This window comes from Hyperoodon ampullatus, assembly GCF_949752795.1.
Source record: "Hyperoodon ampullatus genome assembly, chromosome: 16".
Taxonomy (NCBI): domain Eukaryota; kingdom Metazoa; phylum Chordata; class Mammalia; order Artiodactyla; family Ziphiidae; genus Hyperoodon; species Hyperoodon ampullatus.
The window spans coordinates 77,573,454-77,587,655 of record NC_136929.1 but is presented as its reverse complement, the minus strand read 5'-3'; the positions used below and the strand labels follow the sequence as shown (position 1 = coordinate 77,587,655).

The 14,202-nt window shown below is 53.1% G+C and overlaps 1 protein-coding gene across 2 annotated transcripts in view; it reads right to left on the bottom strand.

Moving 5' to 3' along the window:
• CRYL1 (crystallin lambda 1) overlaps positions 1-14,202 on the bottom strand; it is a 72,180-nt gene that overhangs the window by 2,015 nt on the left and 55,963 nt on the right. For both annotated transcript variants that reach the window (XM_079721776.1, XM_079721777.1), the window contains one exon: positions 4,076-4,181. In XM_079721776.1, the coding sequence (XP_079577902.1) occupies positions 4,076-4,181 (106 nt within the window). The remainder of the gene's footprint in view (positions 1-4,075; positions 4,182-14,202) is intronic.

Genomic DNA, 14,202 nt, shown 5'->3' with positions numbered 1-14,202 from the left:
TCATTTAAAATAAAAATGATCTCCGCTAGTTAACACCTTAAAAAAGAAAAACAACTTCTGTGGGGTTGCTTTTGCATCTACATTGATGTGAAAGCCTAAATTTGCTGATTTCAACTGCATTTGTCCCAAATCGTTTGCCTTCTCTCAGAGGGTGATAAAATGATACCCACTTTGTCTTAGAAGAGAAAGTGGTTCGAAGGGTGAGAATTCGAAAATGCAACGTTTCTGACGTTAGCACCTGCAATTAAGTGGTGGACGCTCCCTTTTAAGATGAGGGGTTTCACTGTGTTTACCAGAAGCACCAGGGGACGGTCCAGAGCTCAATATTTACTTCACTGTGCCTATTTGTTGGTTTATTCAAACTCAAGGTGATAAAATCCAGACACAAATACAGCTTACTCGTGTTGGGGAAGCAGAGACGCTGAACCAAATAAGCTGGAGACACTGCGTGAGAAAAGAGCAGGCAGATGTGCTGCAGCTGCGAACTCACCCACTTTCGGAGAAACAAGCTGCCCCGGCCCCCAACCCCCAGCAACGAGCCACGGCACTCGATTCAGGTGCCGTGTTTCACCTCTGGGTCACTTTACGTTTTCTGAACGAGTGTCCCTCTTTCACTCTCCCTGTGAAGTCATCTGAGTCTCCCAGGGGCTTTCTAGAATCTTTTTTTCCCTACTGCCTTTTATACAATTTGTAGTTTTAAAAGGGCTTTTATTTCTTTAGAACAGAATAAAATATGGTGAAACTGTTTACAGTTCATAACTTCTCCCCAACTTGTTCAGAAAACCAATTAAAACTTCAGTCTCATTAGCATAAAAACACTTTCTATAATATGCACTCAGCTCTCAGGATAAACAGCCTGTTGTTTGTGGCGAGGCTGGGAGCCTCCACTCGCTCCAGACACAGGAAGTTCACAGTGACTTACAGTCAGGATCCGCGGTGTGCCTTATTGACAACTTTCCAGTGAAGGTATCACTCTTACTATTATTTGCAACACATCCCCTTCCATTAGAGAGTAAAAAAGGAGGCTTTTAAATATTTCCAACGATAATTTTGGCTTCTCTACACCATGAAAGGTGAATTGAGTGGGAATTACTCTAGAATAACAATTTCATTGAAAATGGAAATTAGGGACTTCCTTGGTGATCCAGTGGTTAAGAATCCACCTTCCAATGCAGGGGACGCGGGTTTGATCCCTGGTCGGGGAGCTAAGATCCCACACGCCGCGGGGCAACTAAGCCTGCGCACGGCACCTAAGACCCAACACAGCCTAATAAATAAATAAATAACTATGTAAAAAAAAAAAGAAAATGGAAAGGAAAAAAAAACCACGTCACCTTTTATCCCACTAATCTGCCCTTCCCCCATGTCTTCTTTACATCCATGCCCTCTGCTCTGTCAACAATACCCTCTTCCTAAACTCATAGAGCTTAGCTTTTTAGAAGACTCTGAACCTAACTTCTTCTTCTTTTTTTTTTTTTTGCGGTACGCCGGCCTCTCACTGCTGTGGCCTCTCCCGTTGCGGAGCACAGGCTCCGGACGCGCAGGCTCAGCGGCCATGGCTCACGGGCCCAGCCGCTCCGCGGCATGTGGGATCCTCCCGGACCGGGGCACGAACCCGTGTCCCCTGCATCGGCAGGCGGACTCTCAACCACTGCGCCACCAGGGAAGCAGGGAAGCCCTGAACCTAACTTCTTAAGAGATGCTTATACGGAATAAGAAAAGATGGGGGGGGAGAAAACAGATTCTCATGAAATTAGATTTAGCTCATTTCACTGGTTTCTAACTTGAGCCCAGTGTCTCCACGCCGTGTATTCTCGTGCCACCACTGTGACGGGCGGGGGGGTGGGGTCACTGCTGCTATAGCCCTTTTACAGGTGGGGAAACTGAGATGCAGTGAATTGACCTGCCAAGGTCATCTAGCTTGCAGGTCAGCGGGGTGCTGGCTGGCTCCACCAGCCAGACCCACCACTCTGAGAGCCGGCGCTGCCCTAAAAAGTAACCAAACAGAGTAGGCATGCTGGCCTCCTGTTTCTCAGGTGCTATTTTATTAGATTAAAAACAGATCCTAAAATACTTCTACCACTTCCAGATAAACTGTAGCTTTTAAAGACTAATAACTAGCCTTAACCTGAGATGTCGGCTTTATATAAAACTATATCCAAAAGGAAGAATTCCTGATATATTCTGGTGACACTGTGAGGAATAACGAACGTGTCCATTGATGCCAAGCCAGATCTCAAAACTGTCTACCTCTGGTCTCTGGAATGCTCTGAAGTTGAAAACTACATCCGTCCACCACTATCATATTAAGCCAATTAGGTTTTCTTATCATTTCTGCTTTGTTTGAAAAATTGCTGTGGGCCTCCTTCCTGTCTGCACACTATTTGATTCTTGAGTTTCTGGTTTCATCGGCTTCTGTTTCTATTTGTTTGAGAGTTAAAGCTGTTCTCAGTCTCTCCCTATAGATTTCTCATGATACCTGAATTATCTTATTTTTCTCAAGGAAAAAAAAAAGGAAGAAAGAAAAAGAAAAACATGACGGTTACCAGGCAGTGTCTACGTCCATTTCAAATGCTTAAATATGTTCCTCACTTTTAAGGTTCTGGTTGAAAAAAACATTTGAAATTTTCCAAGGCTTCATTTTAATGCGCGATCGTGGGAAGCCCTGCTCGCTGCTCTCTGCGCGGCCCCGTGCTCAGCGCTGCCCGTCTCCCTGCTCCGCCCCGGGGAGAACCGGCCCACACTGAACCGCTTCTGGGCGCACACGTGTGCAGCCGGGCACCAACGCATCTAGGAAACTGCTTGACTCGCTCACTGGAAACTATATTCCACCAATTACTGTGCTGAGAAGTGACTGAACTAACAGGAAAACACCGTGGAACTCTAAAATCTACGTCCAACAGACTCCCAGGGGACACCTGCTCCGGCCCCCTGCCCCCCGACCTCACTGCAGGAGTCTCCTCTCAACCCAAGCGTCTGGCAGGTGGGCACCAGCCTCCAGCCCCTCAGCTCCCCTCTCACAGCAGGGCCGCTTCGCACAACAGCTCCAGGTTCTAGAAAGTTCCTCCGGCCGCTTCCGGTCTTCTGTTCTAGCTCCAGCCCCACAAAAGACACAGACACACAGACAGACACATACTACTCCAGTCACCTTCTTCTGGATATGCTCCAGTTTCTCAACACGTTCGTTAAATGTAGACCATGGAGCTGAACACAACATTTGTTTTCTATTTGTACTCAAGTTTCACAAGTTAATAACCTAATGCTTAAAACAATACACAATTGTACAAATTTATGACAACATAAAAAAGCACAAGGATAATAAGTTACTTATCATTTCAGCACCAAGAGACAGCAGCAGTAATAACATTTAGGTGACATTTCCCCAGATTTTTATGCATAGCTTTTCTGATTTACTTTGTCTTAATTTGTTGTAGGTTTTATTGCTTGTTTTTCAAATGACGTCGTTTTTTTTCAGTTGATTAAACTCTGGCTGAACGGTTCATTCTTGGGAGAGTCTCCCCTTCTTCTCAAGCTATTTTTCTTTCAGTGTCACCAGCTCACCGGCTCTCACTCCCCCAGCCCCTGGAGGTCGGCTTCTGGGGCAGCTGCCAGCCAGGCCTGTCCCCCCAGCTGTCACCAGCCCTTCTCCCACAGAAGCCCCTCCCTCAGGCCTCCCCCGCCTTCTGGAAGGAGACCCACGCTCAGCAAACACGCCCAGAAGCGGCTCCTATTTGGGCAGAAGGTGTGTGCGGTCGAGGTCCCGTGGCCACGTGCCCAGTCCTGTTTCTTCTTCTCGCCTCTGTAAAGCACTTCACCGTCGTTCCCAGGAAGCACAGCTCTGCCCGCCTCAGGCCCAGCATCTCGCCCCCGCCCCCCCGTTCTTGACACAGGGAGGTGCGTGGAGCCCGCGTGGACCTTCACCTCGGCCCCTCCCTGTGAATGACGGCCTGGCCGCTACCCCCCGCACGACACTGTTTCTATTCAGTTGTAAGAAAAGGCAAGATGACCGTTACAAAACCATGAAAGCGCCAAACAGCACAGAACCCACCTTGGACCCGGCGGAACGGAAGCCTACCTTCGGCGTTGAGGTGCATGGTTTCCAGGGGCCCAATGAACGCGTACCGCATGCCCAGGCCGTCCGACATGACGAGGTCAAGGTCGCCCGGGGACACTACTCCTTCCTAAGTGGAGAGAACGGGCCGGCAAGGTGGTGAGTCCTCGGGAAAGACAGTTTCATTACCATCATCCTCATCCTGACTTCTCTAGAGAGGATCCCAAAGTTCTCTGCAAAGCACTGTCACGCGTTTCATCAAACGCGGCATCACAGAGCTGTAGTATACGAACGGATCCTGAAGGGAGAGTGTGCTGTGAAATGGTCGGATACCAATTCCACCTCCGGCCCCTCCGCTGTCCCCCCTTCTCTAACCTACAACCCTCGTCCTGTCGGAAGAAAAGGGCGGAAGGCTTCTCCGCACGTCTGCCTAAGACCTGGGGCTGTCGGAAGAGCTGGAGAGCCGTCCTCCAGGCTTCGTCCGCCTGCAAGCCCGGCCGTGCTCAGCTTTTGATGCGTTCGTAAAAAAGTGCTATTCTTTGATGCAAGGCAGCTTAGAGCAGTGTGTGTGTGTGTGTGTGTGTGTGTGTGTGTGTGTGTGTGTGTGTCGGGGGGGGGGCTGCTCACGCGGCCCTGCCTTCCACGCGGTCGCCTGCGGAAGGAGCAGGGACGCGAGGTGATGACCCGCGCGGCCGCCGGGAGAGGGAAGCGGGCCAGGCTGGCAGGGTGGCTGCGAAGTCTCCAGCTCTTGTTTCCGGAGCGGCTTCCTCCACGTGCAGAGGCCCCGCTTCGGGAACAGGGAGTCGGGGGTGGAGCAAGCCTGGACCCTCAGCCCCGGCGCGCACACGCCCCGCGCCCGGCGCCGGCCCTCCCCCGGGCCGGGGGCTCCACCGCCGAAGTCCAGGCCCCCAGGAGGCCCGCGCGCCCCTCACCCCTGCGGCCCAGCTGCCGGGGGAGAAAACAGTCCCTCAGCCCCCGGTGGGCGTCTGCGAGGATGCGGGGTGCCGGGGGCCCCCGCAGGGCAGGGGTGATTTGGGGCGACTGAGGACCCTGGGTGAGAAGCCCTTTCCGCGTGGTTGCACACATGTGCGCACGCGCGTGTGACAGATGGGGACGCGCGGAGCCGCACGCGGAGCTGAGAGCGCGGCCCCTCCAGCACGCCCGGCCGGCTTCCTGACTCGCCCAGAGGCGAACATCCTGACTTTTGTAATAACCAGTCCCTCCTCCACATTCCTGAAACATGGAGTCTGCATTTTGCCTGTTTTTCATCTTCTTGGAGATGGATTCACGGTGCGTTCTTTTCTGACTTGCGTCTTTCACTCCACCTCACGCTTTCAAGCTTCACCGGAGCCGTGCGCTGCTGCAGGCGCCCGTCCTCGCGGCTAAACATCTGGGCTGTGCTCATCTCCACCGTAAACGCCTGCAGAGCCGCGGCCTGGCGCATGCGTCCTCCACTGGGAGCCGATGTGGCCGCACCCGTGTCGCTGTCCCCAGCTGGTGCGGACCCGGGGCTTCCTATTAGTTCTAAACCATCCTTGGGTTCATCCGACTGCTACCGAGGGCAAATCAGCTCAGTTCACTCAGATACTCACCAGTCGCCCGCCCTCCCCTCCTGGTGGCAGAGCTGGGGGGGGGGGGGGGGGGCGGGGCATCGGCACCAGAAGGAAACACTGAACACAAAGCCCGTGGTGGTGCCGCCCAGAGCCACCAAGAAACGACTGCTGGTCCGCAGGGTCCGGCCGCCTCTCTCCCTCCGCGCCGTGTCTTGGGCAGGAAAGGTGGCTCCTGGTCCTCTCCCCAGGCCTCCCAAAGCCACCTACCAAGGCATTCCCGCACCCAACGCTCCCAAGGCTCGGGAGCGCAGTGAAAGGCAGCCACGCGGGGGCTGCCGACCCTCCCTCAGCCCTGGCCCCCAGGTCAGCATTCCGACAGCCTCGAGTTTCCATTCCACCACCAGACTGGGAAGGATGCGGACCTGGAAGCCAGCCTGGACCTGCGACGGTGTTTGCCTTGACTCTCTTCTCCCAAAACTGTGTTCAGTACTTTCAGAGCTGACTTCCAAAGATTTCAAAATACCCACACGGTGAGCCACCCAGAGTAGTTAATTGTTGATTTGTAAGCATCGTGAGCGCTAACAGTGACCCGACTACTCAACGCGTTAGAGGGCTTCTCCATCACCCGACGCCCTCACGTTGGAGACGACCTGCACTTCCTAGACTCCTGCTTCATCCACGGAGGGCGGTCAGTCTTTTACCAGTTGCTATTCATTAGCTGAACAAGTTAGAAAAGAGAAAGTTTTAATATTTCCTCTTCTGAACTGCTTCTTTCTGCCATATTTGAATTTTCTGAGGCAGATTTCTCTAAGCTTGAGTTTTTACCCAGACGCTAAATCCAAAGAAAAGAAACGGCCATGAGAAATTCAGCCAGCATGCTCACTGATTAGGGTTCCATGTCACTGAGGCAAATGCCCGGTTCATCCCTGCTGCACTCAGCACAGAACTAAAGCTTCATGTTTGTTCGGGATATTCTGAAGGTCAAGTTGTGCTCTGAGCTCCACTCCACCCAGAGCCTTAGTGCCCCCTGTGGCCTAGAGATTAACATTATCGATAATAACTAAATCCTTGCGATGGCGTAAAAGGCGGGCCAAGCGCTTGAGATGAATGGATCTGGTGACGACTCCTTGGATAGAGACAGGACCCCCGCAGCAGTTTGAGGACTGAAACCCCCTCATTCCAGTGTGCCTGGGGGGTCAGTATCACTATCAGTACTTCCTCTATCTCGTGGTAAAATTCTCAAGTCACACGTACAAGGAAAAGCCCCAAGTGGTTAAAAGTTTCCTAAATCTCAGACAGAGCAAGGAACACTATGATCACTGCTAGTTCAAAAGGTGGTTTGGGGCTCCCCTGGTGGCGCAGTGGTTGAGAGTCCGCCTGCCGATGCAGGGGACACGGGTTCGTGCCCCGGTCCGGGAAGATCCCACATGCCGCGGAGCGGCTGGGCCCGTGAGCCATGGCCGCTGGGCCTGCGCGTCCGGAGCCTGTGCTCTGCAGCGGGAGAGGCCACAACAGTGAGAGGCCCGCGTACCACAAAAAAAAAGGTGGTTTGCATCATGTCCTGAAAAACCACTGGGTGAGGGAAGCCCAGCCAGAGTGGGCAGGAGCCCCTTCACTGAACACATCCTGCCTCAACTCACCTCCTTTAGCTAAAGTCTAAGACTCTCCACAATCCACCAACACACACCCCACACCCACGGCCCGGGCATACACTTCGCACCTGGCGTGCTCACAGGAGGTTCTCAGACTGCCTCCCACAAGCAAGGTGCAAACTTCAAGTGCAATGAAAAGTCTGGGATGTATCAGTCAGGGTCCCACCAGAGAGGCAGACCGCTCACTTATAGATAAGCCAAGAGATTTATGCCAAAGAATCAGAGTGTGGACACCAGCACATCTGAGATCCAGGGCGGGAGCCGCTGGTGGAAACCTCAGCTCTGCCCTTAAGGCTGTTCAACTGATTGGATGAAGTTTGCCCAGATTATTGAGAATAATCTCCTTACTCAAGTCAACTGACTGTAGCTGCTAATTGCATCTATAAAACACCTTCAGAGAAACATGGGCAAAGCCTGTGTGTGACTGAATGACCGGCCCTCTGGCCCAGCCCAGCCCAGCCCAGCCCAGCCCAGCCAATCCTCGCAGGGGACAGAGTGGAATTTCAAAGCACGGTCCTTACCCTCGGGCATCCTGGGTCTGGCACTTTGTAAGCAGGGAGAGGAGGATGGGAAGACAACACTAAAATAAGGACTGTGGTGGGGTCTGGCACTTTGTAAGCAGGGAGAGGAGGATGGGAAGACACCACTTAAAATAAGGACTGTGGTGGGGTCTGGCACTTTGTAAGCAGGGAGAGGAGGATGGGAAGACACCACTTAAAATAAGGACTGTGGTGCTCGGCCTGTCCTTCGCGGGGACGCGAAAGAAGAGGGAGGCGGCGGGGGTCCTGCGTAGCTCAGGAACGCAAAACCTGCTGAAGGAAGAGCCCTGGGACTGCTTCCTCTACTGATGACCAGCTGCACAGAAATATTCTTCCTTCTGATCACCCCCTTCTCATATTAAATTTTCTTGTTTGACGCCCGTATTTTTGGCACGGCCTCACAGTCACTTGCTTTTCTCACGTTTCTCATGCCATCTTTCCTTGTCTGGTTCTTTTTTACTATTTCCCAGCTTTTGATCTTCTACTTTGTTTTGCTCTACTTTTCACCACACTTGGTGCTGAATTTTCAAGTTTCTCTTGTGCAAACCCTTCTCCACCTTGGCCAGCACCGTCACCACGAGGAACAGACCTGCCTCCCAGGAATCTGGATGAGGTTATATACAAGTTCCCACAACCAGAGCTGTCCAGGCTTCAATCCAATGTCTTAACTGAGACAAAAAAAAGTTTTAGTGTCTCAGATGACGAAATGCAACATCCAAGGGCGTGAAGGAAGCCTGCGCTGGTCCAGCGTCACCCTCCCTGTCAGAGGCCCAGGAGAAGGGGTTACAGAGAAAGAGGCCACCTCAGGCTTAGCCCCCGATCCCCAGAGACGTTCAGTGTCAAGCCAGATGCCAGGGACCTCGGTGCAGAGATAGTCAAGCCTGAGTCGGGGCACTGGACTCTTTAGAAAGTCCATCCCTGCAGCCCTTGTGAACAAACGGTACAGAGTAATAACGTAGCTACTGATGGTGGAGTTTAAACTAAGGACTATCACGATGATGAGGAGTTGGGTTTTTCTCACAAGAAACCAGCTAGAACCATGAGTTAGTTCCTTCCAGTCACGTACGCTTGCGTGTCTTTGTTTTCTACACTCTTCACTAAGCACTGCGTCTCCCACACGCAATATGAAAACTGGCTCCGGAGCAAGAGTGACAAAGCCCTGATCCACCCGTCCCCACCCACACTTCCTTCCAGGAAAAAGGTGAGGCAAGGCCAGGACTTTCATGGGTGAAAAAGGGAAGACTGCTAAGTGCTGCCCTGCTGTCACCCAGAGGCTGTCGGGTCTGTGAGCCGCTCAGCACCCTGTGTTTTCCTGGAAGCGGGGCGGGGCCATTCCTGTGGGATGACACAGGCAAACCATGCGACCCTGCAGAAGAGCTGACTGAACACATTTAGCTGATGCAACAGGACAGTGACTCATACACATCAAACCCCCGCATCCAGCGCCTCAGAGGGGACGGAGGGAAGGAGACGAGAGCTCGGGGTGGACGGTCCCGGCCAGGCCGCTGGGAAGTGAGGGGCAGACGGGGCCGCATCCTCGGCAGGCGTCCGGCCCGACGGGGCGATCCCACTGCCCGAATTGTTCTGGGAGAAGAAGGCACCAGAGGAGGAGACTGAATGTGCAAAGAGGCATCGTAGGGCAGAAAACTTGAAATGAACTTAAAACAACCCACAGCAGGTGAATGATTAGATTTTTTGAAAAGGATCAGTGAAATGAAATCTCATGAAGCCATTAGAAATGAATAAAAAGTCGAGGAAAGTAATCTCTTTTTTTTTTTTTTTTTTTTTGCGGTACGCGGGCCTCTCACTGCCACGGCCTCTCCCGTTGCGGAGCACAGGCTCCGGACGCGCAGGCTCAGAGGCCATGGCTCACGGGCCCAGCCGCTCCACAGCATGTGGGATCTTCCCGGACCGGGGCACGAACCCGTGTCCCCCACATCGGCAGGCGGACTCTCAACCACTGTGCCACCAGGGAAGCCCTCGAGGAAAGTATTCTTAACAGAGACTAGACAAGAATGCAGAAAAATAAAAGCAATTTGACTCAGGGCAGGGAACATAAGTGGTATTTTCCCTTTGAATATTTTTAAGAATAAAGCTTTTAGCAGAAAGAAACCAAAAAATGAAAAGGAAAGAGGGGAAAGACTTTGTCTTAATCCGAGGGATAGTCCAGAGCTGTCTGGGCCGCGGCAGCGACACCCTCATGTGATTTTTCTTACTTTGCTGCGCTTGTAACAAAGCTTTCAGGGAGAAAAACACCAGTGTTATGAGTCCAACACAAAGAAAAGGTCTGGACCTTCAATACAGCCACAGCACAAGGCATCTGTTTGTGCAAATGTAAGCGCACCAGGGCTCGGTGCGGTGGTGGAGCCCTAACTGGGGTCTTCCGGGAACGGGGCTCTCGACAGAGAGGTGGGCGCCAAGCAGCGGAAGCCCTCGGCCTCCACTCCGAGGCACACCCGGCCCGTCGCACCTCCAGGGCTGCTCCCGCCTGCACCTCGGGAAGCAGGATGGGCGGGCCTCAGGCTCCCTGTCCCAGGGTCACCTGCAGCCTCGCCTCCCTGCCCGTTCTCCTGCGGATGCCTTCCCTCCACCCCGGTCCCGGTCCTCCACCGGGGGTGCCTCCCCCGCCCTGTCTGTTAACTTTCCAGCTCACAGCAGAGAACCTGAAACCCATCACCACAGATTAGCTGTGGGTGAGGATTAGCAGTCAGGTGTTAGAGTGACAGCATTTCATTTCATTTTCTTTTCCTTTTTAAAGATTTTTTTTCTTTTGGGATGTGGAACATCCTTAAAGTCTTCAGCGAACTTGCTACAATACTGCCTGTGCCCCGGGCCCTGATTTCCCGGCCCCGAGGCATGCGGATCCCAGCTCCCCACTGGAAGGCGCAGTCTCAGCCACTGCACCGCCAGGGAAGTCCCTGATTTTCTTTTAGAGTGGTCAGAATACTAGCATAGGTGCTTTTACTTTAAACACTGCTGAAGTAACCCCAGGCATGCCAAGCAGGTTTTTTTAATTGAGTATGTGGTTGGAGTTTTCATTACATTTATCTGTTAACGGGGCTGGAGTTGTCTCTAAAACAATCAGCAAGCAGGATCTCTCCTTTCAGTAGGGTTTTGCTGCTCGCCAGTGTGGCTACTCAGAAAATAACCTCCCGTAAAAGGGTAAATACTATTACAAAAATGGTCTACTTCTTACAGGCCATCGCTGCTGGGAGACTTCTAACTAACTGATGATTCCCAGCCAGCAGATCAAGTCTCTCGGCTGTGCCGCCCTGAGAGAGACCGTCCGAGTCTGCGGGCTGCAGCCGGGCCGGGCGCTCCCCATGCAGGAGGGAACCTCAGGGGAGCTGGACGGACCAGCTCCACGCACAGGAGGCGCCAGCAGGAACAGGAGCTTCAGACACGCACCTGCAACCAAGCGCCCCCCGCCTTCCGGCCGTGCCTGCACTCCCACAGGTATGTCACATGCGGCCTAACTCGCGTCGGCCAGGAGTGGCCTCTCGTTAATTTGATCGCCTCCCAGTGGTCAGTGAAGGACATGAAACACTTACTGAGCCACAGGTGTGGGTTCTGATATAGTTCTGGGGCTTCTTAAAATGCTGAGACCCTGGTGTCCTTCCAGAGCTGCCCTGTAATGAGAAACGCCTCCCTCTCTCTCCATCTGCCTCTGAACGGAAGGCCACTGATTGGAGGCTCTTCCAACTTACAGCCGAGAAAGCAGGTCTCAATTAATTTGGAGGATGGTCCTCATGAAGGGGGTGGCACACCTGCTCCAAAGGGCCTGTAGTCCCAGCTGAGGCGTCCCCCGAGAAGCAGGCTAAGCTAAGGAGGATGACAGTGCTGCTGGGTCCACAGCAGGCTCGGTAAACTTCACGGGAGAAAGAGCTCGAACAGCCGGAACCCAGAGAACTCTTCAGTGTCCTCTGGGGATGGACTTCCTGCCACGGACAAGCTGACCCAGGCCTCGGAAGGCAAGACAGAGGCCGGGTGGACACAGGGACATGGACCAGGGCTGAAAGGTGAGCTCCAGGGGCCGGGGGAAGACAGTTCCCTCAGCCTGTCGAGGTTATGTTTTCAGGAGGTACAATAAATAATGCAGAGATGGCAGGAAAACGTCTTAGAAAAAGTTTCCAGGGGTGAATTTTGACCTAGGGCGCCTGGTGACGGGCAGCCATAAGACTCGTGGACCCTGGAGCACATGAACACAAAGCAGGGATGGACCGGGCACCCGGCGGCACAGGAAGCCGAGCGCTGCGTGGGGCAGGGAGAGCTGCCCAGGCCCCGGTTGAAAGCGGCAAACAGAGGAAGCTTCCTTCCTGGAAGGACCGAGGCTCAGAGCTGGGGGAGGAAAAGGCAACCATGAGGAAATTCACTCAGACACTTTACTTCTTTGAGAGAAAAACGTAGGCACTTCCCTGGCGGTCCAATGGTTAGGACTCGGCGCTTTCGCTGCCGAGGGCCTGGGTTCAATCCCTGGTCAGGGAACTAAGATCCAGCAAGCCGTGCAGCCAGGCCCCCCCACTAACAAAAAAACAAAGTTTACGGGTTTTTTTGGAAATAAATTTGTTTTTTATTTCTTTATTCTTTCTTTCTTTCTTTATTTGGCCGAGCCGTGTGGTTTGCAGGACCTCAGTCCCCCGACCAGGGAGGGAACCCAGGCCCTCGGCAGTGAAAGCTCAGAGTATGAACCACTGGACTGCCAGGGAATTCGCAACCCCTAAACTTTTAAGTTTAAATTTTAAAAGACGTAAAATGTAGGAAATCCTACAGCTGAGGGTGTGGTGGGGCGGGCAGGAGCCGGGCTCTTTCTTGGCGCCTTAACTGCCCTGCAGTCCTGCTACATGACTCTTCTTGCCAGGTACACGGATGGGTGTCGCCAAGGTCTCTTCCGAAACATGCTGCTCAAGCCTCAGCTTTTTCCTACTGGCCCCGCTCCAGGGGAGGCAAGCCTTGAGCGGCCCTGGTGTTTCCAACACCTTCTCTCTAAACAAAAGCTTCTAAAACAGCCCCACCTTCCACCTGCCCAGAAGCACGGCTTTGAACATGCTTTCTCTTGTCGGGCCACTCAGGCCACGGTTCTCTGCAGCCTTCCTGGATCCCAGAGCCTGCAAAGCAAGTGACTCAGCCTGAGCCGCTCTTTCTTCTTTTCATCCTCACCACCTGTTTGCGCTGGTTTTCCTCCAGAGGAATTGGCAGGTCCTGTACTTACTCAGGGTGACATTCATGGAAAAAAGCCCCCCCACCCAGACTCAGGAAAGGACGGCTGCAAGGCGGCTCGCCGTCTGACCTGGCTTCCTTCTCAGAAGGCTCCATGTGCGAGAAGCAAACTTCTGGGGTTGAACCTGAACTTGGAGAACTGGGCCCATGCTCACACTGGCTTCTAAAAGAAGAGCAAAATCCAACAACCGCCTACCCCTGCGCGATCACAGCCCACGTGAGAGAAACCTAAGGGGTTATTCGGGCAGTGAGTCTACAGCGTTAGGTCATCTTCCCCCGAAACTCCGCTCAGCACCGTCAGTCCCCCGGTGTCGGCCCCTCCGTAAAGGAGCTGGCAGCTCGCTCCAGTGTAGGTGTAGCTTCACGGCGAGGCTGGGAACTCGCAGGCCAGCCTACAGGACCAGCCCGGGAGCACCGGACTCGCGGTGGCCGGCAGGGCTGCCTCTCAGGCCCAGGGAGCCTGCTTGATTCGGCCGTCACCCTTGGAGGGACACTCTGTTCACACAGGCCTGTGACTAAATGAGGAAAACCAGACTACGGTTTGCATCCCTGCTCTGGAAACCAAAGGCCATGTGAGGATTGCTGATGCCAAGCGTGCGGCCAGCGTGACGGGGAAGACAGCATCTGGGGGACTGCGGGGGGCGGGAGCTTTGATTTGGAGGAGCAGTGAAAACCTAGCATTCGTTTGTTCTGTTGTGTTTGTGTTTTAATCAAAAGTGAATTGAATCTTGTTTTAAAATCAATTTTCACATCTTTTTTTTGGGATAACCAGAGGTATTCAGTGTCATAAATCTAGGACTAGGAATTGGGACCATGTAAGAGTCTTTCCACTAAGCAAAGGTGGTTAGAGCTGCATGTTTATCTATTATGAGCCCTGAGTCAGAGATAAAGAGGGTCAGAAACAGGAGACATACAAAGACAGAAAACATGGAAGGGGAAAAGGCAACTGAAAAAGACGGCAGAATATACTGTGTCTCATTGAAGTTAAGACTCCATTGATTGAAAGTTAAATTAGCATTTAACGCTCCATTAAGGAAGAAAAATGCTGCCAATAAAACTAAAATGTTAGGGCTTCCCTGGTGGCGCAGTGGTTGAGAGTCTGCTTGCCGATGCAGGGGATGGGGGTTCGTGCCCGGGTCCGGGAAGATCCCACACCCCGCGGAGCGGCTGGGCCCGTGAGCTATGGCCGC